Below are 27216 nucleotides of genomic sequence, written 5' to 3'. Positions count from 1 at the left end.
AGTGGAGCAGAACCATATATAGCAGTCGTGTGTGGTCATGACAAGCTAGGTAGTCAGGAAGCACGAAACGAGTCGGCAGGGTTGTCCTCTGGCTCCGTGCCGTGTGCGGTGGTGTGGTCTTTGGTCATGAGAGAATTAATTCAATGATGGACTTTGAGTAGCCTTGGACTTACGAGCACATAAGGACTGTAGTGTGCTTTGGGCTAAACGTGCTTGGCGGTGGGGTGCTGGTTCATTCATGCAGGTCAAGGAATTAAATGGGGGAGGAGACCACAGGTCAAGGAAATATTAGAGAATGAGAAGATCAATTGCAGACTAGCTACCTCAGCTGATTATTGCTCGGGGAGAAATCGATAGACACAGCTCTCTCGGGCAAGAATAGAAGAACTTGATTTGAGAGGAAGAAACAAGTGAGCAGCGGAGCGAGATGGCTCGACGGCTCGGCGTGTCCTTTTAAAGACAGGAGACACATGAATGGAGAAGCAAAGGCGCGACAGCGATGCGTCGTAAGGTTAGTGGCTAACTAGCTTGCTTAAAGGTAATAAAGCGCCGCGGAAACGGCGCGATGACGTGAACAAACAGTGTTTTCTGCGGAGCTACAGTGTTTTCCACGCGTGAACAGTATTTTTCACTGGTGAACAGTGATTCTGCGCTGCTGTAGTGCCGCCGTGTGGAAAAAGGATGTCTGACCTTCGCTTGCAAAGTAACTGAGCAGTGTGCAAGCAGAGTGCTTAGCGGGCCGAGCTTGTGAGTGATATTAATGCGTAGCGTGTGCGACACACTATGGCGGCGGCAGCGCGTCATGCACTGATAATTTTGCAAGGTGATTAGCAAGCGAAGTAAAGGCGGGGTAATTAGAACAACGAGAGATGACAGTGGCGCGTCGCAAGATTGATGGAGATATAAATCTTGTCAAGTGGTATGCTAATAATTAGTGAATGATAATAATTTATCATTTGACTTTGTGGCTATGGAGCTCTCACGTGGAGAGAGATGACGCTGGAAAGACAATTTGGACTTCAAGACGCTTGTTGGACTTGATGACCTGGTGGATCCTAGTGAATGTTATTTGGGTACAGTAGTGGGGGTCAAGAATAATGGATGACACACAAATTCTACGAGCTGCTGCGCTCGGTCATCTTCGTTTGCTGAAGAGCGCGTGCAACACGTTAGAGGCTGCTGCCTATCTCGCCATTTATGACACGGCGAAGTAATGACACTGTGGCGAAACATGCCAGTGAAGGGTACTGCAAACATGCTATGCGGGCTTGCTCTATGAGTGTGCTGAGGCATGCTCCGAGGATCAAGAAGGAGATGAAATAGCGAGAGATGGAGTTGGATCAGGATGACAATAGTGAGTTGAGTTGTGCTGGAGAGTATTTGGACAAGGAATAAATTAGAGCTCAATTCGAGAATTAGTATAATAAAATTTAATTTCTAATTTACCACATGCAATAATACATAAACATGATGCCCATGATATGGTTTAGTGTTTTGATTAAGGCGTAACACCAAGGGTGTTACATTTACTGTGTAGTGATTTGACGGTTGCCGCTTTTTCGTGATTGCTGGGGTCGTTCCCTGTTTTTTTGGGTCACGCGCCGCCCGTTCACTGCAGGCGCTCTCAGGCTGAGCCTATAAATAGGGGGAGTGGGTGGCGCCACTTTTCTTGTGTGCGCTCGTTTTGCTGAATAGTTGCTGTCGTTTGCCGATTTGAGCGGAGGTTGTGGTTCGATCGAGTGTTGTGAAGCTTCTGTCGAGAAGAGCTTTGAAAAAATTTCCCTCTATCCATCCAAAAATGATTTGTGGACCGATCATATTCATAGCAAAGAGATATCTAACAAAATAGATAATTTAATATTGTGCGACAAACTAATATATTGTTCTAATAATAAGATGACATTCTACAACAACTAGTAAGGACGAGCCGCTACTGATCCTTTTTGTCCCGGTGTGAGGTGAGAGTGAGACTGCACCACCATGACCCCCTCTCACAGCACACGGCCAATATAGAGCTGCTGCCCACACGGGCACGTGCAGTCTCGATCAGGCATATCCAGCACAATCGCTTCTTCGGCCCATACATAGCTTGGCTGTTTTAGCCGGGCCCAGGCAACATATTTAGCACCTAGTTTTTTTTTTCTCCTTTTTGTTTTGATTGTTTCCACTCGTTTTTTTTTTCATTTTTAGTGCTTCTCCTTATTTTACTTTTCCTAGATCATCATGACTTCTTTTTGTTTATTTTTTAGTGTATAAACAAGGACAAGGACACAACTAAAACAGTTTGTATTTCTTTCTCTAATTTTCTTTCACTTTTAAACTGTTCTATTCAACGACTCATGTACCAGTGAAACAAAATAAAGAAATGATTCATATGCCTGTTTGTAGAACCACGTGTCGGCTGATGAAACATAAACTTCATTATACTGAAACAATATACTAGTTAATAATGAACTGACAAGTATACATGGACCAATGACAGCATGTTAAGTGACGCTGAATTATTGAAGCGGGGACAAATCTGGAAGGCGATGGGGCTTTTCAAAGGAATAAGATTTGGATGATGAGAGCACCAAACAAGGTAAAGAAGTTTGTTCTGCAACACAACATACAACACACCACAAGTACAAAACTATATTTCTGTACATGAATGAATAAGAAAAGGAGCATCCATATCTATGTTCTATATGTATGTAGGCCAGAAACTGAATTCCAAGGCGAGTTAAAGATAGCAACGACAGACAAATGCTGTGCACAGATGCACATATACCAAATGTTACAAAGTAAGAACCAAAGTAGCGTGCATCCTGCACTCAGCGTGAGCATCATCTTCCTCCAGAGAGACCAGACACTGTGCCAATGTCTGATTGATGGGATATGATGCGTGCGTCGAACCCCTCTTTGCTTTCTACATCCATTGGTACAAACTCAGGAACAGGAAGGTCGCCTTCGAGGTACAACATGACTTGTTGCATGCTGGGTCTTGCATTGGGCAATGGATGTGAGCACCACAACCCCAGTTTTAGTGACAGGCATGCCTCATCAGTGTTATAGTCACTTTGGAGCCTACTATCCACAGCCTCCATAAGTGATCCATTGTGCCAATGCTCAGTCACCCAATCCACCAATATGAATGGGGTGTCTTTTGCTCTTCCCTCAATGGGCCTTCTTCCACAGGTAACCTCGAGAAGGAGTATGCCGAAAGCGAACACATCAGTTAGAGGGGTTGCTTTACCTGTACGTGCTAACTCTGGAGCTATGTAACCGAAGGTACCAGCCATGCGTGTTGTTTGTGGGTCAGTTCCATGATTGTATAACCTCGCCAGACCAAAATCACCTAGCCTCCCATTCATATCACTGTCGAGGAGCACATTGCTTGACTTAATATCTCGATGGATGACCACTTGTTCCCAGGATTCATGAAGGTAGAGAAGGCCTGATGATATACCCTTGATGATTTCAAATCTCTCATGCCAACCAACATGATGCCTACCATCACTAGTATATAGGTAGTTGTCAAGACTACCGTTTGGCATGTACTCATAGACTAAGATGAGTTCTCTTTTACGCCGACAGTAGCCAAGTAATTGCACGATATTTCTATGTCGCAGACGACCAATGCTAACAACCTCGGCAATGAACTCTTTCATGCCCTGCCTTGATTCATGGGACACCCTCTTCACTGCGACTTCGGTCTTAGATGTTGGAAGTATGCCCTTGTACACCTGTCCAAATCCCCCTCTACCGATAAGATGTTTGTCTTTGAATCCTTCTGTAGCTTGGAACAAGTCCTTGAATAAGAACCTATGTGGTCCAAACTCAATCTCCCAATCTTCCAAAATATCAGCATTTACGAACCGCCTTCGCACAAGATAGACAATAGTGCCCACTGTGAGGAGAATTATTGTAATAACAACAGAAACAATCTGCATGGACATGGAGTGAGACTTTGCAACAATTTGAGGCAGCTGTGGTAGTGTGGCAATGTCGATGGCTGGAGCAGGCCCTCCCATTCGAAAGCTCCAACCAAGCACATAATGTTGTGTTCCACCAAAGTTGCTCGAGGCCGCTGAAAAGCCTATATAAGCTGTCTCTGTAAGTACTGCTGATTGGTTATAGGTGGTGGTTGTCATCAGTGGATACATGGGTTTTGCCATACCGAGGGGAGCAATTGTCACATTAATCTTGTTTGTGTCTCCATCGTAGTGTACCCACACTTGCATCGGCTCATGGCTACTAAGGGACAGTTCCTGCAGTTGTCCACTCTTACTATCATAGAATTGTGGCACAGAGGATATATTGGAGTGGAGACTATTGATGTTAATTCCAACATGGTTGTTATTGATGTCTTCAAACTCAACATTAGTGACGGTATCTAGCTCTACGGCGAAGAGATGATTTTTGGGATCACCGTTGTTCTGCGGATTGAGGAGTCCCAAGAACTGAGCTGGAAAGGCATCTGAAAAATTCATGCTGGGGGCGAAACGTAATTGTTCAAACCCTAGCTGGCTTCCAATCCAGAGCTTGCGCCGCTGCCGCCGTCCGCGACAACGCCTTCCGCTCCCTGGTGCGAAGCTTCCCGGAGGTGCTCCAGTCCTTCGCCCGCTCCTCGCTGATTAGCCGCCCACGTCCTCCCCTGCGGTTCTTGTACCTGCGTGACTCCAGAAGAAGGAAGGTAGCCGGGAGGAACCCTCGTGCGCAGATAGCCTAGAAAGGGGATGTGAGGCACATAGGTAAAGGCGAGGGTCAAGTGTTAGGAAGGGGTGCCTGCTAAGGGCGCTTCACCCCAACAACATCCCCTCGGGGGTTTGGCTCATGATGATGGGCCAGAGCAGCGGAAACTAAAAAATGTGAGCGAAAACGAGGTGGGCTAGTTGAGGCCCTGGCCTGCCTGCGTCCCGTTGCAGCGACGCCCAGCTGCTCTTGGTTGTTGCGGGTGTGTAACTGCTCGGTTTGTGGCCTGGCGCTCCTTTTGAGGTCGTTATTTGACCGAATTTTTTACTATTTGGCCCTTTTTTCAAAAGTTTCTCATAAATAGACCCCTGGTGGAAAGAATTTCGGAAATGGACCCTTGGCTCGGCGCCAGAGTGACTGGCGCCGAGCTCGGCGCCACGGTCACTGGCGCCGAGCTCCTGGGCACGGGGAAATGGCCTGCCAGGGGGCTCAGCGCCACAGTGACTGGCGCCGAGCTCGGCGCCATAGATCTTGGCGCCGAGCTCGGCGCTAGTCACTCTGGTGCCAAGCCCCCTAAATATCTGCCGCCCCACCTTTCTTCTTCTCCATGTCGCCCTAGCCGCCCCTGCCCACGCCGTCGCCGCTCCACCGCCACGCCCGCGCCACGCCGCCGCCGCTGCTCCGGCGGCCGAGCCCGCACCCTCGCCGCGCCGCGTTGTCTCTGCTGCTCTGGCGACCGAGCCCGCGCCCTCGCCGCGCCGCGCCGCCGCCGCTGCTCCCTCACCCGAGCCCACACCGCGCCGCCGTGCCCTCGCGCCGTTGCCCGTAGTTGGCTGCAGCGCCACGCCGCCACACCCTCCACCGCCGTCCTCGCCTTAGCCTCGCCTTGGTCTCCACCGGCGGCCTCGGCCTCGCCCCGCCTTGCCCCCTCCACCGTCGGCCTCGCCCCGCCTTGCCGCCATCCACCGCTGGCGTGCCTCCCACGCCCGTCGAGCCGGACTCGCTGCGCGGAGCGCCGGGCACCCTGCGGCCGCCGCGCGCCACCACGGGCCTAGATCTTCGCCTTGACCTACGTCCGTCGTCTGTCGACCCGGAAAGGTAAAAATTATGAATATGCAATGTACCTATTTAGTTGGTGTTTGTTATTTACTAGTTACTGTGATAACTCGGTTAGTTGATTTAGTGAGATATATATGTAAATAGATAGAAACATAGATACATTGGTAAATAGATATAGTTAGATAGCTACTTAGATATGTAGTTATATTTGTAGTTAACTACATGTGATCTAGCTATTTAGTGAGTACACTATAAATATATACGTAGTTATTATCTTGATTACTTAGTTTGTAGTTAGAAAGTACTTGTTAGGTACTATCTATCATCTAATTTGGACTAAAGGACATGTGTTTCGTTACGTTTTTGAAATAGATGGACAACCTAGTGACCATATATCATGGAGGCACGGTTGAAAGCGATCGCTATGGATATGTTGAGTTTCTTGACATGCAAAGTGTGCTTGTGCTATTCAATGATAGGCCTTCATTTAGTGAGATGGTTGCAAGGGCTCGGGGGGAGCTGCATTGCTTTGGAGATGATGACATTGCAGTTGATGGTGTACTGCACCTAGGTTGTCCTTCGAACATCTTCAGGCGAATGATCTCAATTGGTTGTGCGGATCAGTGGGACAACTATGTGAGATCGGCTATGAAGAGCCAGCTGCAATGTTTGGACGTGGTTGTGCGTCGGGTGTTAGTTGATCCAATCCCTCATGGGTTTACCCCAGCAATGGATCATCCGGCACACATCGACCCTCCTGTTCCGGAACCTTACCTGCATGTGCAGATTGCGCCTATGGTTCCTGATGCTCAATCTGCCCCCAATGCGGTATTTGGAGATGGTTGTCATACTCATGTTTTTGTGGCAGATCCTCCTTATGAGATCCCTTTGACATAGAATCATCCGAGTAAGTGTCTTAACCGCATGGTTTTTGGGAGCTTACCCTGTTCCTTGCATCTATGTCTTTCATTCTTTCCTTATTTCTGTAATGACGTTGCAGGAGACATTCCTGAGAATATGGATGTGCCCCATGTTGCTGTGCAAGTGCACTTTGGAGATGGATTCCATGGCTCCAATAGTGTTGAAATTATGCATGATTCGAAGCCATATGAGATGGCTAGGGCTCTTGATTCTGATGATGATCGTCCTGTTGGAGAGCTGACGGAGAGTGATGTTGAGATGATGAGGCGTATATTTCCCGACCGCCGTGATCCTAGAGTTCATGAGTTCAGTGATCTTGCTCATTCTGATCAGGCATTTGTAGAAGGACGTGATGATGAGCTCCTAGAAGCTCCTGAGGCCGGTCCTAACATGGTAATTGAGGAGGGGAGGATGTTCAATGACCTCCCTGCTTTGAAGAGGTGGTTGCAGGCTTTTGCAGTGATACGAAAGAGGCCTTACAGGGTATTGCATTCATATGTGGAGCGCCGTTACACAGTTGTATGTGACAAGGAATGCTACCCATGGAGGGTTTGTGCAAGGAAGCAACAGGTGACCGGAAAATGGAAGATCACAAAAGTTGTCGGGCCACACAATTGTGCTGACCATGAGCTGACATTGAGGCATCGGCAGTTTACATCTACCCTCATTGCCAAGCGGTTGATGGGAATTTTGCAGGGAGAACCCAACATGAAGGTGAGAACAATTATCAGGACCGTTGAGGCGTTGTATGGAGGATATGTGATAACTTATGGTAAAGCATGGAGGGCTAAGCAGCGAGCATGGAAGATGATATATGGGGACTGAGAGGATGGGTATGAGCAGCTGCTAGTTCTTTTCAATGCAGTCAAAGCGGTGAATCCAGGCATGCATTATGAGTACATCCCAAAACCTAATGCATGGAAGGATGGGAGGCAGATATTTTTTCGTGCCTTCTGGTGCTTCCCTCAGTGTGTTGAGGCCTTTAGGCACTATCGTCCCGTCTTCTCCATTGATGGTACGTTCTTGATTGGCAAATACCAGGGCACACTTCTTATAGCCATATCCTGTGACGTGAACAACAAGTTGGTTCCTTTGGCATTTGCTTTGGTTGAGAAGGAGAACAATGACAGTTGGGGATGGTTCTTGAGGCTAGTCCAGATACACGTGGTTGGGCCTGGCAGGGAGGTTGGCGTCATATCTGATAGGCATCAGGGCATACTTAATGTCGTGTGAGAGCAGTTAGAGGGGTATGCACCTTTGCACCATTGTTGGTGTACTCGACACCTTGCCGAGAATCTACTCCGGAATGACGATGTCAAGAAAAACTTTGATCTGTTCCAGGAGGCTACTCGATAGCTTGAGGACAAGTACTTTAGGGAAAAGTTGGAGCAGGTCAGAACCGCACCAAATGCAGAAGGTAGACAATGGCTCATAGGTTTGATGAGGGATTTGGAGAAATGGACGAGAGCTCACGATGCCGGTGGCTGGAGGTATGAGTTTCAGTGCATCAACATGGCTGAGTCATTCAATAAGTTGCTATTGGGGATACATGGTATGCTCGTGAATGCAATTGTTCAATTCACCTTCTATAAGCTTGTTGCCTGGTTCAATGATAGACACACCCAAGCATTGCAGTTGAGGAGTGATGGAGAGATATGGGCTCCAAAACCAAAGGCACACCTAGAGAAGGCAAGAGAAAGGGCTGGCACACATGAGGTTGCATGCTTTGACCATGCCACAGGGACTTATCAGGTCGAGCATAGGGGCGGTACAACGTCCGATGGCAAGGTCCGAGAGTCAAGGATACATGTGGTTGTCCTCCAAGATTTCAAGTGCACTTGTGGTAAACCAAGGCAATACCACTTTGTATATTCTCATTTGGTGGCAGCAGCTAGACATCGCAACTATAATATCGAGAGGAGGATACCTCACGAGTTCAGTGTCAACACGCTTGTGAACACATGGAGCCCCCGCTTTGTGCCTTTCTAGGACCCTGGAGAGTGGCCTCCATATGATGGGCCGAAGTACATTACGGATCCAGCTTACTGTTGGAACAAGCGTGGATCAAGGCAGAGGACGAGGCATAGGATGGTTATGGATCAGATACCCGGAAGAACTATGCGTGGGAGAGGAACTCCATTTGTTACTGATCCCGAGCAGTACGAGTGCGGCAAGTGCGGTAGACTTGGCCACAACTCACGAAGTTGCCGTTGGCAGATTAGTGAGGTAGGACTATTGGTTTATAGTATTATTTTATATTTGTCTTATTCATATATTTAAATATGCATGTCTCAATTTATGCTTGTATTTGTGTCAATTACTTATACATTTATAAGTTCATGTTTCATTGTACATTGCAATTCTAATTCATTCACTTTTTTTTGTAGGATGGAGCAATTCCACCTGCTCGACCCGACGTACAAGGAGACCCACCGAGGACGTCTCGTTGCGCTGGGGCAGGTAATAATCTATAAGTTTTATTCGTACATGTGTTCGTGAAGTAACATGTGACTATGTTTTATTCAATGCAGGACCTTCCGCACCTTCATTCTAGGACCCACAGTGGGTTCTTGGACATTCGGTACGACGATAGGTACACTCCTTTCCTGCAAAGAGCTAGCCTGGATGTCATCTCCTTTCAGGTTCATCGTGGGTTGCCCAAGTTCAACTCAGCGGCGATAACTGCGTTGGTAGACAGGTATTAAAGTGAATCATTGCCTTCATTCATGGCCATTTGTTCATGCGATTCACTTTTTGATAAGTAATCTTGTTTGGTCTTAAATATAGGTGGCGGTCGGAGACTCACAGCTTCCACCTACCTTTCGGGGAGATGATAGTCTCGCTTCAGGACTGTCAGAAGATGCTAGGCCTAAGGATTCATGGGAACCCAGCCACCGGGCAGTGCAGGTCAGAGGGCTAGAGAGCACGAGTGGAGGCCTTCCTTGGGCGTGAGCTTGGCGAGCAAGGGGCTTGCACTTCTAGAGTTCCCATCTCATGGCTACATGCAGAGTTCGCACAGTGCCCCAAGGAGGCAGATGAGGAGACGGTTGGGTACTACTGCCGGGCATGGATCCTACACCTTTTTGCTTGCGTTCTCTTTCCTGACACCACGGGTGACAATACGTCCTGGATGTGGATCCACTGCCTCAGTCACTAGGACCAGGCGGGTCAGTACAGCTAGGGCTCTGCAGTCTTGTGTTTTCTATACCGACAGCTGTGCGAGGGGTGTCGTCGGTCTACGGTGAACCCGTCACTTGGTGGATGCGTGTACCTGTTACAGCTGTGGATGTGGGCTCATTTTCCAGTTGGTCGTCCAGAGGTTCTGGCTCATCGTGAGTGGTTCCAAGGTCAGCCTCCAAGTCGCCAGTCGATGTGTGCGTACCTTTAGGACCAGGTCAGGGTTCCGCACACGAGGATAGACCGGGCGTACATTGAGTACACGAACGAGCTAGATTCGCCGACGGCGTCTAGTGTAAGTAAATTTTATTTTCCATGCTGCTTTGAAAAGGATTAGTATACCATCTAACATCTTATTTGGACATGTTGCAGGTGGAGTGGGAGCCGTATGGTGGAGAGGACGCACTTCCTTTTTAGCTGAGCAACGTCTGTGGGGCCGACGACTACTTCTATAGGATGAGGTGCCCTCTAATCTGCTTCTATGCCGTCGAGTACCACCTGCCAGATAGGGTTGCACGCCAATTTGGTGTGAGACAGCTTTGGCCTATGCCTCTGTTCTCGACTGGCATTGACATACACAAGTAAGTGTTTTGATATTTCAAATATCTCTTGATGATGGTCCATTTCTTATAATATGGTGCCACGTACGTGGATTAATGTAACGATGACATACGTGCAGGTTGGATCGTCAGAGGAACAAGAAGATTTTTGACTGGGAGATGCACCACCAGTCCTACATTGAGGAATGGGAGGAGATGCATGACAACGTGGATGACAACAATGAGCCGCACACGAACCGTGAGTTTAGGCGGTATCAAGCTTGGTACCAGTGTTCGACACGGTGCAGGCTCAGGCTACAGTGGACCGAAACTGACTACGCCGACATCGAGTCCTCCGACGATGAAGACACGGCGTACGACCAGTCCACTCATGCAGGAAGGCAGGTGGAGGCAGGACCGATCTTGGACAGAGTGGTAAGCCAATCGCCTTATTTTGTTACGTTGAGTTACATAACAATACATTAGGCGTTCAGAAGTATTATTATTGAAAACTTTGTTGCAGGGCAATACACTGAAATGCTCAGTTGAAGAGATCGAGCGCGTTCAGCCGAGAGTCAATGACAACTACATACTTGGCTTCCTAGACGTAAGATTTAAAATATTCTTTCAAACATATCATTAATACGTTATATTCTTTCAGTTAACATAGTTTTGTACAACAGAGGCTGTCACGTCGTCTCCGCCGTGCGGCTGGTCGTTGTGGTTGCAGGACAAACACGATGCATGACGTGTACGATCCTTCCGCGGGAAGAGGAGCCTTGGGTTCCTCTAGTCAAGCAGCTACAAGGGACAGGGACGAGGACGAGGAGGACGACGACGACGATGACATGGACAAGAGGCACGATGAGCTTGGGCCCTCTCAGCTCCATGACGCTCCATCGACTCATCCTACACCGTCTCTAGGCACTAGGCGACGCCGTCCGCACGACCCTTACACTCCAGGCACCAGCGCTCTGGGTCACAAGGGTAGGGGCAAGAGTAGGAGACAATGAGGGATGTGGTAGGTGTTACTATGAACTATTGTGAATTTTATATTTACTTTTCTGTAACTATTCAGGACTGTATGGACATTGTGGACTATTTGGACTTTGCATGACATATTATGTTGGTTGTGATATTCGTTGTGGTTGCATTATGCTCGTTGGATGATTAAATGTTTGGAATATATATTGATGTCTCTGTTTGTAACTGTGGATGCTCCTAATACAAGACCGTACCTTGTGAATTTTTTGTGTGAACCTTTAATCATACTACACTTGTACAAAGGCACAAATGTAGTACACAGATTAACTATAAATTTATTACGTGTATAATCCAGGAAATATTGTACATACGCTTTGTAGAAGAATCTAGGATTACCAAGCAATAGTGAACGAATCTATGCTTTTCAGACAATAAACATAGACTTTTCAGATACACGGACAACATCGAATTATCACATCACTGATATAGACTTTTTAGATACACGGAATGCAAGGAAGCACAACTCCACTCTATCTCCACTATCCATCTTATGACTGTTTGATCCAAGGGCTAAGGTGAAGAGGCACATGGATCGCTGACATGGCACATTGAGAGGCCTCCATTCCTCCTCTCAACCTATAAATAACCACTCACTCCCTCTCATTCACACAAACAACAAGGAAGAAGAACACTCCTCAGCATTTGCTTTCATTGTAGTACCAATGTCTAGAGGGTCATCCAGAGGGAGAGGAAAGGGGAAGGAAACTACCTAGGGGTGGGAGGGTCCTCTTGGTCCCGATTTCTTTCAGAAAACTCTTTATGAGAGGTTCCTAGTTGAGAGCAAAAGTAATTTCACCAAAGAGGCACCACTGCGAGGATACCATGAAAGGAAAGAAGAGTGGCCAAAATGCATGTATGGTGAGGATTGCCTAGTGCAGATGTTCACCGAGGGAATAGATGGAGGTCGTTGTTTCTTCAAATACCCGTGAGCATGGGTAATTGCTATTACTATTTGTTTCTTCAATATGTTTGTCTTGTATATCACTTACACGACATACTTATTGTAGTCTTCCTTGACCAAAGAAAATTGTGGGTTCAGTAGGTGGGTCGATCCTCGACCTATTTATCCGCATGCAGAGTACATCTACTACCTACAGGATCGTATCTTCGATCTAGAAAGAGAAGTTAGCAGCGGTTACAAGGACGACGAACAGGACGACAACAACAATGGTGCCGATTCATAGGAGGCACTCTGCAATGATCCATATTGCACCTGCCCTAACCACAAGAAGAAGGGGCCTCCCCCGTCACCCCCGCCACCACCACCAACAACAACGGGAGGCTACTATGGAGAAGGTGCAACATAATTTGCTATGTGGCCACACTACTAGGATGACTTTATCTTTTTCACATGTACCCAGGTTTAATTACCTAAGGCATGTTAGGTTTAATTACCTAAGGCATGGTTTAATTATCTAAGTCATGTTAGGTTTAGTCAAAGAAAACTCTGTACCTAGGTTCGGTACATGTAGTCACATGCCATTTAATGTGTTTCGTGTGTTGATTTCTATAATACCGTACGTCGTTAAGTGTTTTTGCAGCACGTGTTTAAATTTAAATACGTCTGTATCATTAAGCAGAATATTAAGACCATTGATAATGAAAACAACCACATAATGAAAAGTTCAATACTATGCCACATTACACAATATATTAATACTACAACTACGTGCCGACAGTAGACATAGGGGGGCACTTCCAAATCCTCAGTCTGAAACGTACTGAGTAAGCAACTCATCATCTGAGTACCAGTCCTCTACTACAACCCTGTTGTTGTGGCTAGACTCAACTGCGTTGCTCTGACCTGCCTGTCACTTGTAGTAAGCGACCTCCGCTTCATCTGCGGGCGCTGCGGCCTGAGTGAAGAACGTGTCGTCATTCTCCTCTGCCTGTAAGCCCGCCTCTGCTAGAGCGATGAGCTCGCTCAGTCTGCCAGTGTCGTCGTCAGCCTCCTACGCCTAAATGCCTGCCTCTGCTAGAGCGATGAGCTCGCTCAGTCTGCCAGTGTCATCCTCAGCCTCCTGCGCCTGTATGCCCGCCTCTGCTAGAGCAATGAGTTCACCCAGTCTGCTAGTGTCGTCCTCATCCTCGTCTCCGTCATCACACAACACAATCGGTGATTGAACGGTGTGACTAGCTCGTGATCTATGGCCATCTAACTTCTTCTCCTCATACCTTGCACGAGCCACCTCTGCAGCATGTTCCCCGCTGCAACCAATCCCTTCATGTATAAAATGCAATTAGTTAGCAACGCGATTATATTACATTTAAAACCAGGCAACGAAAAAAGGTTTTAAAGCACTCACTGCCACATAATGTAGCAACATGCTCGTTCAAGACCTGCATCTGTACTCTTGTCTCCTCCCTTGCCTCATTCCTTGCCCTCTCCTCCTCTAACGTCATCCGCCTCTCCAATCCCCATTTGTTTAGCCCAACATCGATCGGGTTACAAATACCGCGTTGTCTAGCAAACTCATGCATCTTTTCTTTGTGATGTTTAACGAATAGGTTGACGTAGTCAGGTCCATATCCCCTCTTCCGTGCAATTAGTTGCCTCTTCTTCAGTTCATCCAAGAACTTAGCTTGACCATCATAACATTCCCAACTGTATTTCCTAGTGCTCTGTTCAAAAGAAATATTATATCATATATGTCTTAGCAAAACAAACAAAATACAATTTCATGTTTACTAGAAAAATAACGAACCTCATCATACTCAATCATATGGCCACAATAATGGCCTATTCCAAACTCCGAAGGGACTAGGCCATAATTGGATTTTACACCACATTCGCACATGATAGGAGGTGCTTTGTACATTACCCGTTCTTTCTTCTTTTCCTTAACCCTCCGCGGTTCTTCCGGCCATTGGTTCTTAGGACCATACAACCACTCCTTGAAACGACACTTCGCCATTGAATACACCTAAATAATGAGACATTAGTACATGAACACATATAGCTCAAGATTTTAACACATACACTTTGCACTTACTTCATGCTTGTTTGGACACACAAACCCCAACGTATTCTCAGGGTTTATCACAGCTCGATCTCCGCAATCGCACAGAGGAGGTTCCTCGAGTTGTCTTACTACGGCTAGGTGCTTCTCCTTAGCCGTCATTGCCGGAGGGTTAGGGGGGGTGGAACCCACCGCTTGAAGTGCTCATGTGGATGTCTCCCTCTAAACCAATCGTCAAAAAAGAGGTACCTAGGATCAAACTTGTCTGCACCATCGATCCACTGAAAGAAAAAGCACCTCTCATGGTCCTACAAAATGAGATTCCAACAAAAAATAAGTACCATACTTAAACAAATAAAGAAAAAGGATAGTACAAATAATTTCTTACATTAAACCGACTACATGTGTAGAAGCAACGCGCGGCTGTGTCCTGATGTTTCGATTGAAAAACATGGGTCGGCAAACCACAGTCACAGTTAGGGAAGGAAGGTCAGGAGGGACGGGGGCATCTTTGCTAGACGCGTCGGGGTATAATTCTCGAGGACGACCCCATTTTTGCCAAAACTCCTCCCGAAACATTTCTTATATCTAACAAAATGGATGTAATATAACAAACATAAATCAAAACATCACAAATAAATATCAATGAGAACCATAAATACAATACAACCAACTTCGTTCTAAGAATCGAAAGCAGTTAACATTAAACCCTAAACCTAGGGTTTCTCATTTCATCCACAACAACGAACCCATAACATAACTTGGTTTGCTAGCTTTTTCCACGCCTGGTTTGCAACCTACGGTTGTATAATACATATATTGAGGGATACAATGAAACCGTAAGTGATGACGATTCTTAGGTTAAAAAATCCGACTAGTATATACCGAATCGATGCAAAAAAAGGAGGTGAGCGAGTATACCTTGCTCTCGAAGATCTACGAATCAAATAAAGGTTTTTAAGGTCCAATATGTTGATTCGTGAGGTAGGGTGAAGTGGGGAGAGAAAAACCCGAGAGGGAGGAGAAAGAAGAGGAAGAACGCCCGGGGAAGAAGGTTGGGCTGGGGTTAAATGCTGGGGGCTCGGCGCCAGAGTGACTGGCGCCGAGCCCCCTGGCAGGCCATTTCTCCGTGCCCAGGAGCTGGCGCCGAGCCAAGGGTCCATTTCCGAAATTCTTTCCGCCAGGGGTCTATTTGTGAGAAACTTTCGAAAAAGGGTCAAATAGTAAAAAATTCGGTTATTTGACGGTTGCCGCTTTTTCGCGATTGCTGGGGTCGTTCCCTGTTTTTTTGGGGCACGCGCCGCTTGTTCACTGCAGGCGGTCTCAGGCTGAGCCTATAAATAGGGGGAGTGGGTGGCGCCACTTTTCTCGTGTGCGCTTGTTTTGCTGAATAGTTGCTGTCATTTGCCGATTTGAGCGGAGGTCGAGGTTTGATCGAGTGTTGTGAAGCTTCTGTGGAGAAGAGCTTTGAAAAAAATTCCCTCTATCCATCCAAAAATCATTTGTGGACCGATCATATTCATAGCAAAGAGATATCTAACAAAATAGATAATTTAATATTGTGCGACAAACTAATATATTGTTCTAATAATAAGATGACATTCTACAACTAGTAAGGATGAGCCGCTACTGATCCTTTCTGTCCCGGTGTGAGGTGAGAGTGAGACTGCACCACCATGACCCCCTCTCAGAGCACACGGCCAATATAGAGCTGCTGCCCACACGGCCACGTGCAGTCTCGATCATGCATATGCACGCATCCAGCACAATCGCTTCTTCGGCCCATACATATAGCTTGGCTGTTTTAGCCGGGCCCAGGCAACATATTTAGCACCTAGTTTTTTTTTCTCCTTTTTGTTTTGATTGTTTCCACTCGTTTTTTTTTTTTCATTTTTAGTGCTTCTCCTTATTTTACTTTTCCCAGCTCAACATGACTTCTTTTTTGTTTATTTTTTAGTGTATAAATAAGGACAAGGACACAGCTAAAACAGTTTGTATTTCTTTCTCTAATTTTCTTTCATTTTTAAACTGTTCTATTCAACGACTCATGTACCAGTGAAACAAAATAAAGAAATGATTCATATGCCTGTTTGTAGAACCACGTGTCGGCTGATGAAACATAAACTGCATTATACTGAAACAATATACTAGTTAATAATGAACTGACATGTATACATGGACCAAAGACAGCATGTTAAGTGACGCTGAATTATTGAAGCGGGGACAAATCTGGAAGGCGATGGGGCTTTTCAAAGGAATAAGATTTGGATGATGAGAGCACCAAACAAGGTAAAGATGTTTGTTCTGCAACACAACATACAACATACCACAAGTACAAAACTATATTTCTGTACATGAATAAGAAAAGGAGCATCCATATCTATGTTCTATATGTATGTAGGCCAGAAACTGAATTCCAAGGCGAGTTAAAGATAGCAACGACAGACAAATGCTGTGCACAGATGCACATATACCAAATGTTACAAAGTAAGAACCAAAGTAGCATGCATCCTGCACTCAGCGTGAGCATCATCTTCCTCCAGAGAGACCAGACACTGTGCCAATGTCTGATTGATGGGATATGATCAAGGTTCTGGGATTCATTTTGGAAAAAATTTCGGTCCCAACCGAAATGGACGAATTTCGGGAAATTTCGGTCCAATTTCAGACTCAATTCGGTGAAATTTCCAGATTTGAAGCACAAAATCCATTTCGGACCTAACCGAAATGGACGAATTTCGCCGAAATTCGGATTGTCTCGGTCGAATCCCAGATCCTTGGATATGATGCGTGCGTCGAACCCCTCTTTGCTTTCTACATCCATTGGTATAAACTCAGGAACAGGAAGGTCGCCTTCGAGGTACAACATGACTTGTTGCATGCTGGGTCTTGCATTGGGCAATGGATGTGAGCACCACAACCCCAGTTTTAGTGACAGGCATGCCTCATTAGTGTTATAGTCACTTTGGAGCCTACTATCCACAGCCTCCATAAGTGATCCATTGTGCCAATGCTCAGTCACCCAATCCACCAATATGAATGGGGTGTCTTGTGCTCTTCCCTCAATGGGCCTTCTTCCACAGGTAACCTCGAGAAGGAGTATGCCGAAAGCGAACACATCAGTTAGAGGGGTTGCTTTACCTGTACGTGCTAACTCTGGAGCTATGTAACCGAAGGTACCAGCCATGCGTGTTGTTTGTGGGTCAGTTCCATGATTGTATAACCTCGCCAGACCAAAATCACCTAGCCTCCCATTCATATCGCTGTCGAGGAGCACATTGCTTGACTTAATATCTCGATGGATGACCACTTGTTCCCAGGATTCATGAAGGTAGAGAAGGCCTGATGCTATACCCTTGATGATTTGAAATCTCTCATGCCAACCAACATGATGCCTATCATCACTAGTATATAGGTAGTTGTCAAGACTACCGTTTGGCATGTACTCATAGACTAACATGAGTTCTCTTTTACGCCGACAGTAGCCAAGTAATTGCACGATATTCCTATGTCGCAGACGACCAATGCTAACAACCTCGGCAATGAACTCTTTCATGCCCTGCCTTGATTCATGGGACACCCTCTTCACTGCGACTTCGGTCTTAGATGTTGGAAGTATGCCCTTGTACACCTGTCCAAATCCCCCTCTACCGATAAGATGTTTGTCTTTGAATCCTTCTGTAGCTTGGAACAAGTCCTTGAATAAGAACCTATGTGGTCCAAACTCAATCTCCCAATCTTCCAAAATATCAGCATTATTTACGAACCGCCTTCGCACAAGATAGACAATAGTGCCCACTGTGAGGAGAATTATTGTAATAACAACAGAAACAATCTGCATGGACATGGAGTGAGACTTCGCAACAATTTGAGGCAGCTGTGGTAGTGTGGCGATGTCGATGGCTGGAGCAGGCCCTCCCATTCGAAAGCTCCAACCAAGCACATAATGTTGTGTTCCACCAAAGTTGCTCGAGGCCGCTGAAAAGCCTATATAAGCTATCTCTGTAAGTACTGCTGATAGGTTATAGGTGGTGGTTGTCATCAGTGGATACATGGGTTTTGCCATACCGAGGGGAGCAATTGTCACATTAATCTTGTTTGTGTCTCCATCGTAGTGTACCCACACTTGCATCGGCTCATGGCTACTAAGGGACAGTTCCTGCAGTTGTCCACTCTTACTATCATAGAATTGTGGCACAAACGATATATTGGAGTGGAGATTATTGATGTTAATTCCAACATGGTTGTTATTGATGTCTTCAAACTCAACATTAGTGACGGTATCTAGCTCTACGGCGAAGAGATGATTTTTGGGATCACCGTTGTTCTGCGGATTGAGGAGTCCCAAGAACTGAGCTGGAAAGGCATCTGAAAAATTCATGCTGGGGGCGATGAAGAAGGCCATACCGTCGTTGCTGGGGCTGGATCCGTCCGTGATTATGCCAAACACAAAGGTGACCGAGAAGGATTGTACCATGTTGTTAGCAGACTTGTGGAAGCGCAGCGGAGCTGGGTAGAACGCATGCCCTTTGACCTGCCCCATCCCATTGGTAAGCTGCAGAAGTCCGTCCGGCTTGATCGTGGCAGAGCCATCGAGGGTGAGGCTAACATTACTGAAGCCGGCATAGGTAAATTGGTTGGCGCCGGCGCCGTAGGAGACTACGAGTGCAAGGCCAAGGGTAAGGAGGAGGCACTTCATGTCAAGTTATTTGGGTGTGGGTTGCAGCAAGGATGCAGGAAAGGAGCTTAATTCCTAAGCCTTCCGGTTGGCAAGTGCGGTAGACTAATAATCTATGGTTAGCTAGTTACTATCATTGAAGCAGGAGTGAATTGGATTGAATTAATTAGCCCGGGCGGCACATCTTGCAGCTTGAGTTGAATTCCAATTTGGCTGTCGTCAGCCTCTATGAATGATTGACTATTTGACTGGATCGTCATGGCTGCCATAGGACGACAAACAAGGGTTTATTCAAGTTTTTTTAACTGTTGTTTATTCAAGTTTTTTAAGCTTATATTTGGATTCCAACAAAATTATGCTGTGGGGATCACACCTGGCCTCCCATCCTTGCTAGAGGCTAGGCGGGTGGAGGACGAGGGTTTCCCACAAGAGCGGGGGGAGACGAGAGTCGAGGGCTTCATAATCAGGGGACAATCGATAGGAATAAATGCCTATTAATTGCCAAAATAACTCTGTCTTTACATTAGGGCGCCCCCGGGTATTTATAGACCACACCCGAGGGGCCGCGGGAAATTACACTAGGGTTCACCAGTCCACACGACTGACAGCTTGGTATTCCGGGGCACAAACGTAATTGTCCAAACCCTAGCTGGCTTCCAATCTAGAGCTTGCGCCGCTGCCGCCGTCCGCGACAACGCCTTCCGCTCCCTGGTGCGAAGCTTCCCGGAGGTGCTCCAGTCCTTCGCCCGCTCCTCGCTGATTAGCCGCCCACGTCCTCCCCTGCGGTTCTTGTACCTGCGTGACTCCAGAAGAAGGAAGGTAGCCAGGAGGAACCCTCGTGCGCAGATAGCCTAGAAAGGGGATGCGAGGCACAGAGGTAAAGGCGAGGGTCAAGTGTCAGGAAGGGGTGCCAGCTAAGGGCGCTTCACCCCAACAGCATCCCCTCGGGGGTTTGGCTCATCGTGATGGGCCAGAGCAGCGGAAACTAAAAAATGTGAAGGAAAACGAGGTGGGCTAGTTGAGGCCCTGGCCTGCCTGCGTCCCGTTGCAGCGACGCCCCGGCTGCTCTTGGCTGTTGCGGGTGTAACTGCTCGGTTTGTGGCCTGGCGCTCCTTTTGAGGTCTTTACTGTGTAGTGATTTGACGGTTGCCACTTTTTCGCGATTGGTGGGGTCGTTCCCTGTTTTTTTGGGGCACGCGCCGCTTGTTCACTGCAGGCGGTCTCAGGCTGAGCCCATAAATAGGGGGAGTGGGTGGCGCCACTTTTCTCGTGTGCGCTCGTTTTGCTGAATAGTTGCTGTCGTTTGCCGATTTGAGCGGAGGTTGAGGTTTGATCGAGTGTTGTGAAGCTTCTGTCGAGAAGAGCTTTGAAAAAATTTCCCTCTATCCATCCAAAAATCATTTGTGGACCGATTAGGGATGAAAACGGTATGGATATTTTCCGACCGTATTCGAAACCGAATCCGTTTAGAAGGGTTGAGATCTGTTCGTATTCGAGTCCGGATATTCAACATCCGATACCGTATCCGTATCCGAATACTCAAATCGCATATTTATGATATCGATATCCAATCGTATCCTATCCGACATAGTTAACATTATCCGTATTCGAATCCGAATCCGGACAGAAATATGAAAACAAATGTAATATCGGTAATATCCGTCCGTATCCGATCCGTTTTCATCCCTAGGACCGATCATATTCATAGCAAAGAGATATCTAACAAAATAGATAATTTAATATTGTGCGACAAACTAATATATTGTTCTAATAATAAGATGACATTCTACAACAACTAGTAAGGACGAGCCGCTACTGATCCTTTCTGTCCCGGTGTGAGGTGAGAGTGAGACTGCACCACCATGACCCCCTCTCAGAGCACACGGCCAATATAGAGCTGCTGCCCACACGGCCACGTGCAGTCTCGATCAGGCATATCCAGCACAATCGCTTCTTCGGCCCATACATATAGCTTGGCTGTTTTAGCCGGGCCCAGGCAACATATTTAGCACCTAGTTTTTTTTCTCCTTTTTGTTTTGATTGTTTCCACTCGGTTTTTTTTTCATTTTTAGTGTTCTCCTTATTTTACTTTTCCTAGATCATCATGTCTTCTTTTTGTTTATTTTTTAGTGTATAAACAAGGACAAGGACACAACTAAAACAGTTTGTATTTCTTTCTCTAATTTTCTTTCATTTTTAAACTGTTCTATTCAACGACTCATGTACCAGTGAAACAAAATAAAGAAATGATTCATATGCCTGTTTGTAGAACCACGTGTCGGCTGATGAAACATAAACTGCATTATACTGAAACAATATACTAGTTAATAATGAACTGACATGTATACATGGACCAATGACAGCATGTTAAGTGACGCTGAATTATTGAAGCGGGGACAAATCTGGAAGGCGATGGGGCTTTTCAAAGGAATAAGATTTGGATGATGAGAGCACCAAACAAGGTAAAGATGTTTGTTCTGCAACACAACATACAACATACCACAAGTACAAAACTATATTTCTGTACATGAATGAATAAGAAAAGGAGCATCCATATCTATGTTCTATATGTATGTAGGCCAGAAACTGAATTCCAAGGCGAGTTAAAGATAGCAACGACAGACAAATGCTGTGCACAGATGCACATATACCAAAAGTTACAGAGTAAAAACCAAAGTAGCATGCATCCTGCACGCAGCGTGAGCATCATCTTCCTCCAGAGAGACCACACACTGTGCCATTGTCTGATTGATGGGATAGTGGTATTGAATGCATTTGAACGCCACCACGAAGCTGAAAAGGCTACTGAACAGAATCCTAACTCTAAAGACAAAAGTATGCCGATTATGGTGTTCACATTCTCGTTTGTACCTAACATGACGCTTTGACCATCGACCTCTAAACTAGTAGGTTCTGTCTGCGCCAAACACATCGAATGTAAAAATCTATCTATTCATTTATGTACGCCACTCTGGAAAACAATAATGTCTTTAATATGCAAGTTGAACTATGGTACTACGTTTTATTTATACAAAAAACTCTTGAATCAATACAGAAGCCACGTGATCTAGTCAAACTAATCGAAAAGTACAAAACAACGGTCCATTCTTGCTTGCTAAAAAAACCTTGGGCACCAACTCCAGCATAGACGACACTGCACAACAGGCAGCAAGGATATATTATTATATACAGAATGATTAGCCACTACGGCCAACGCATATCATAGTCAGCCAAGCTCCGCGCCGCCGCGTAAGAAATTAACCGAAAGCCACCACCGCCGGCCATGCTGCTCCTAAGACTAAGAGCCTGCAGGCGGCTGCTGCAGCTGCTCCTGCTGATCACCGCCGCATCGACAACCAGTTCAGCAGCCTTGTATTTGTCAGGCCATGGCGACGACGAGAGAGCTCTTGTGGCTTTCAAGGCCAGGATCTCCGGCCACTCCGGCGTGCTGGACTCGTGGAACCAGAGCACCAGCTACTGCAGCTGGGAGGGCGTCACCTGCGGCACGAGACACCGGTGGAGGGTGGTAGCCCTGAACCTCAGTTCCCAGGGGCTCGCCGGCACCATCTCCCCTGCTATCGGTAACCTCACTTTCCTGCGCTTACTCGAGCTGAGCTACAACAGCCTTCAAGGCGACATCCCCGCCAGTATCGGCTCCCTCAGGCGCCACCGACGCCTTTACCTGATGCAAAACACACTCACTGGTGTCATCCCAAGTAACATCAGCCGCTGCATCAGCCTCCGTGAGATTGTCATCCAAGACAACAAAGGCCTACAGGGAAGCATCCCAGCCGAGATTGGCAACCTGCCGACGCTCTCGGTTCTAGCGCTGGACAACAATAGCATCGCTGGAACCATCCCGTCGACTCTTGGGAACCTTTCCCGGCTGGCCGTCCTGTCCTTGACAAGCAACTTCCTGGAGGGATCGATCCCTGCAGGTATCGGCAACAATCCATATCTCAAGTGGCTTCAGCTCTCTGATAACAATCTCTCTGGTTTGCTCCCTTCTTCCCTGTACAACCTATCATCTGTTTATCTCTTTTCAGCGTCTGTCAACCAGCTCCATGGCCGTCTACCATCGGACCTGGGGAAAAGCCTTCCCAGCATCCAACAGCTTGTGATTGGAGGAAATCAATTTACTGGAACTCTTCCATTGTCACTGACCAATCTCTCCAGGCTCCAGGCTCTTTACGTCGGATTCAATAGTTTTATCGGAATTGTTCCTTCTGGATTGGGCAGATTGCAAAATCTTGAAGGGTTTACTATGGGTCATAACATGTTAGAAGCAAATAACAAGGAAGAGTGGGAATTTATTGGTTCTTTGGCGAATTGTAGCAGATTGCAGGAACTGTCGTTTGGATGGAACAGATTTTCAGGAAAACTGCCAGGCTCGTTGGTTAATCTGTCTACTAATCTCCAGTTGCTGCGGATGCCCAACAACAACATATCCGGTGTCATCCCATCAGATATTGGAAATTTGGCAGGTCTTGAGATGCTTGATTTTGGCAACAACTTACTCACTGGGGTCATTCCTGAAAGCATCGGGAAGCTTACACGATTGCAGGCTTGCAGCAACTAGGCCTCACTTCAAACTACCTCTCAGGACATGTACCATCCTCCATCGGGAAACTTTCTAGCCTACTTCAACTTTATGCAGGCGAGAACAGATTGGAGGGGCCAATTCCACCGAGCATTGGAAACTTGAGCAAACTTTTAGCCCTAAGTCTGCGAAATAACAACCTTACTGGATTGATTCCTAACCAAATTGTGGAGCTGCCATCGATCTCAATGTTTCTCGATCTGTCCAACAACCAGCTGGAGGGACCACTTCCATTAGAAGTCGGTAGTTTGGTATATCTCAGAAAGCTCAAAGTGTCAGAAAACAAATTGTCAGGTGAGATACCTGATACTGCAGGGTCATGGAAATCCTCTTAATGGATGGCAATTCATTCCAAGGAAGCATACCTGCTACGTTCAAGAACATGGCAGGCTTGACAGTACTTAATTTGACGGATAACAAACTGAATGGAAGCATCCCTAGCAACCTGGCTACCCTTACCAACCTACAGGAGTTGTATCTTGGCCACAACAATTTATCCGGAACAATCCCAGAGCTTTTAGGTAATTCAACATCACTGCTTCGCCTAGATCTATCTGACAACAATTTGCAAGGTGAAGTACCAAAAGGAGGAGTTTTAAAAAATTGGACTGGTTTATCAATTGTTGGTAACAATGCGTTGTGCGGGGGGATACCACAGCTCCATCTGCCAAAATGCCCAAGCTTTTGTGCAAGAAAGAACAACAAAGGCATACCCAAGTTTCTTATAATAATAATCCCAACGATAGCAAGTCTCATCTTACTTTTTCTGGTTTGGGCTAGATATCACCACATAAAGTCCAAGACAGTACCCAAGAAAGATTTGCTACCACAATTTGCAGAGATAGAGCTTCCAATAGTTCCGTACAACGATATACTAAAAGGAACAGATGGATTTTCAGAAGCAAATGCGCTTGGAAAGGGAAGATATGGTACAGTATACAAGGGCACACTAGAAAATCAAGCCATTGTCGTCACCGTTAAGGTGTTTAATGTCCAGCAATCAGGGTCCTACAAAAGCTTCCAGGCTGAATGTGAGGCACTAAGAAGAGTGAGGCACCGATGCCTTCTAAAAATCATTACATGTTGTTCTAGCATCAACCACCAGGGTCAAGACTTCGGAGCACCAGTCTTTGAGTTCATGGCTAATGACAGCTTAGATAGATGGATCCACTCAAATTTAGAAGGCCAAGATGGACAAGGAGCACTCAGCCTGTCACAGAGGTTGGATATCGCTGTGGACATTATGGATGCTTTGGACTATCTTCACAACGGTTGCCAGCCATTGATCATCCATTGCGATCTCAAGCCAAGTAACATTCTTCTCAATCAGGACATGAGGGCTTGTGTTGGAGATTTTGGAATCGCTAGAGTTCTAGATGAAGCAACAAGCGAACATCCTGTGAATTCTGCAAGCACATTAGGAATAAGAGGTTCCATCGGTTATATTGCTCCAGGTAACTCTAATTTGTTGTTCTGTTCCTCGTGCTTCACAAGATATTGTACATACCTACGTGTGTTCTTGTTTTAATCCAATGCAGAGTACGGAGAAGGTCTTGCGGTATCGACTTGGGGTGACATGTTTAGTCTTGGTATCACCTTGCTAGAGATGTTCACAGCAAAGAGGCCAACAGATGATATGTTCAGAGATGGTATGAGCCTACATGGCTATGCTGAGGCGGCTCTTCCTGACAAAGTTATGGAGATAGCAAATTCCAGCCTATGGCTGCATGATGAATCAAAGAATAGCAATGACACAAGGTATATAACAAGAACCAGGAAATGTTTGTCCGCCATCATTCAGCTTGGTGTCCTTTGCTCAAAGCAACTGCCCACAGAGCGTTTGTCAATAAGTGATGCTACTGCAGAGATGCATGCTATCAGAGATAGTTATATTAGTGCTCAATGATGTCAGATTGCACCAGTAACCACTACCTTTATATATTGGCTACCATGTTTCTCTAGATTTATTGTCGAAGTCCATATATAATGTATTTGCTTCTTTTTTTGCTTGTGGGTTTTAGACCTTATATCAGTTGGTACGGTGCTGTGTTGCCCATATCATAGGCGGCACCGTTCATGAATGTTAGAATAGGCGCCCTAATGGGCTGGCCTTGGGCCTGGCGCCTAGCCTGTTAGGCTGGCTGCCTTAGGGGTTAAGATAGATAGATTACATTGATAAGCAAGGATCACTGTTGATTGGGTGTTTCTATAAACCCTATTGATCATTGCCTATATATTGTACCCTGTACTGCTGCTAATCTATCAATCAATTCCCGAGACCTATTCGCTTGCATGGTATCAGACGTCTAGGTTTAGGTCTCCTCTTCCACTGCCCACTCCACGCGCGCCGGCCCCTCGCCGCACTACGCCCCTCCGCGCGCCGGTACCCACCGTGCTGCGCCACCATGCCCTACACCCCTCCAGCAACCCCCAGGGCTGGGGACGATCTGGATGCCTCCTCTGCCACCATCCAGGTAGACGCCGTCGCCCAACGCCTCGCCACGGAGAAGGCCAATGAGGCTACCGCCGCTGCTCAGCATCTTGAGCGCGAGCGTCAGGCTGCGCGTGATGCTGCCCTAGCACGTGCCCTACAGGCCGAGGAGGAGGCCACAGCCGTGACTAAGGATCGCGATGCCGCCACCCAGCGCGCTAGCGAGGCACTGGCGCGCGCTGCCAAGGAGCTGGCGGCCGCTGCTGCCACCGTTGCTCCAGAACCCTCTGGCGCCGCACCTAGAGGCACTTCAGCGCCGCCACCCGATCTTTGGGCTACCATGCTACATCACGAGGCCGTTGCCCTTCTGCAGCTCCATGCTCAGGCTGTTGCGGTCAGCAACATCTAGAACCACATCACCACCATCCTAGATGTCGATTCCGATAACTTCAACCGCTAGCGTGATCAGTTTCTTCTCATCCTCGGCAAGTTCTCCCTCCAGGATCACGTTCGAGAGGAACCTCCAACCCCAATTCCTCCTGATTGGGCCCGGATGGACTGTGTCGTCAAGTCCTGGATCGTCGCCACGCTCACCGATGACCTTGGCGAGATCATCTCCGCCCAGGGCTCCACCGCTCGGCATGCCTGGCTCGCCGTCGAGTCGCAGTTCCTTGGCAACCGCGAGGCTCGCTCCATCCACCTTGAGACGCGGTTTCACAACTTCGTCCAAGGCAACCACTCCGTCACCCTAGAGTCCTCCATTAGGGTTTGGGTTTTGCTTAGATTATTCTGTCAAGAATAGTTTCGCCGTTCATCGGTTTGTGAGACCCAACTTCGTGAGATTAATCATTCATCTATAATTTGGTTGTGTTCTTGCTTGTGTCTTCATTGCGCAGGCAGGAATTAGCCTTATTGGTGAGGTCAACCTTGTTCGTGACTTGGTTGATAACCAGAGGAGCTGTGGTGCTAAGATTGCAGGGTTCGATCTTTTGATCTGAAGCCGGATCGGTGTGTCATTCTCCGCCACAATGATAGTTACCTCTACCTGACGGAAGATCGGGATCCCCATTTCCATTAAGTGGTAATCAGAGCTAAGGTATACCGTCAGGTTCACATTTATTCCCTAGTTTGAG

The 27216-nt window shown here is 46.8% G+C and overlaps 1 protein-coding gene and 1 pseudogene across 1 annotated transcript; one reads left to right on the top strand and one right to left on the bottom strand.

Moving 5' to 3' along the window:
* Nucleotides 1–2825: 2825 nt before the first annotated feature.
* LOC136543550 (L-type lectin-domain containing receptor kinase SIT2-like) lies at nt 2826–19073 on the bottom strand. The gene is made up of 2 exons (XM_066535964.1): nt 17193–19073; nt 2826–4505 (listed from the first exon to the last, which is right to left on the bottom strand). The coding sequence occupies exons 1-2, from the start codon at nt 19071–19073 to the stop codon at nt 2826–2828; spliced, it is 3561 nt and encodes a 1186-aa protein (XP_066392061.1).
* A 3241-nt stretch (nt 19074–22314) lies between these two features.
* On the top strand, nt 22315–25796 carry LOC136541578 (receptor kinase-like protein Xa21; annotated as a pseudogene).
* The last annotated feature ends 1420 nt before the right edge of the window (nt 25797–27216 follow it).

The sequence above is a fragment of the Miscanthus floridulus genome, chromosome 3, assembly GCF_019320115.1.
Source record: "Miscanthus floridulus cultivar M001 chromosome 3, ASM1932011v1, whole genome shotgun sequence".
NCBI classification, from domain to species: domain Eukaryota; kingdom Viridiplantae; phylum Streptophyta; class Magnoliopsida; order Poales; family Poaceae; genus Miscanthus; species Miscanthus floridulus.
The sequence above is the reverse complement of the archived record's forward strand: the minus strand, read 5'-3'. Positions and strand labels throughout refer to the sequence as shown.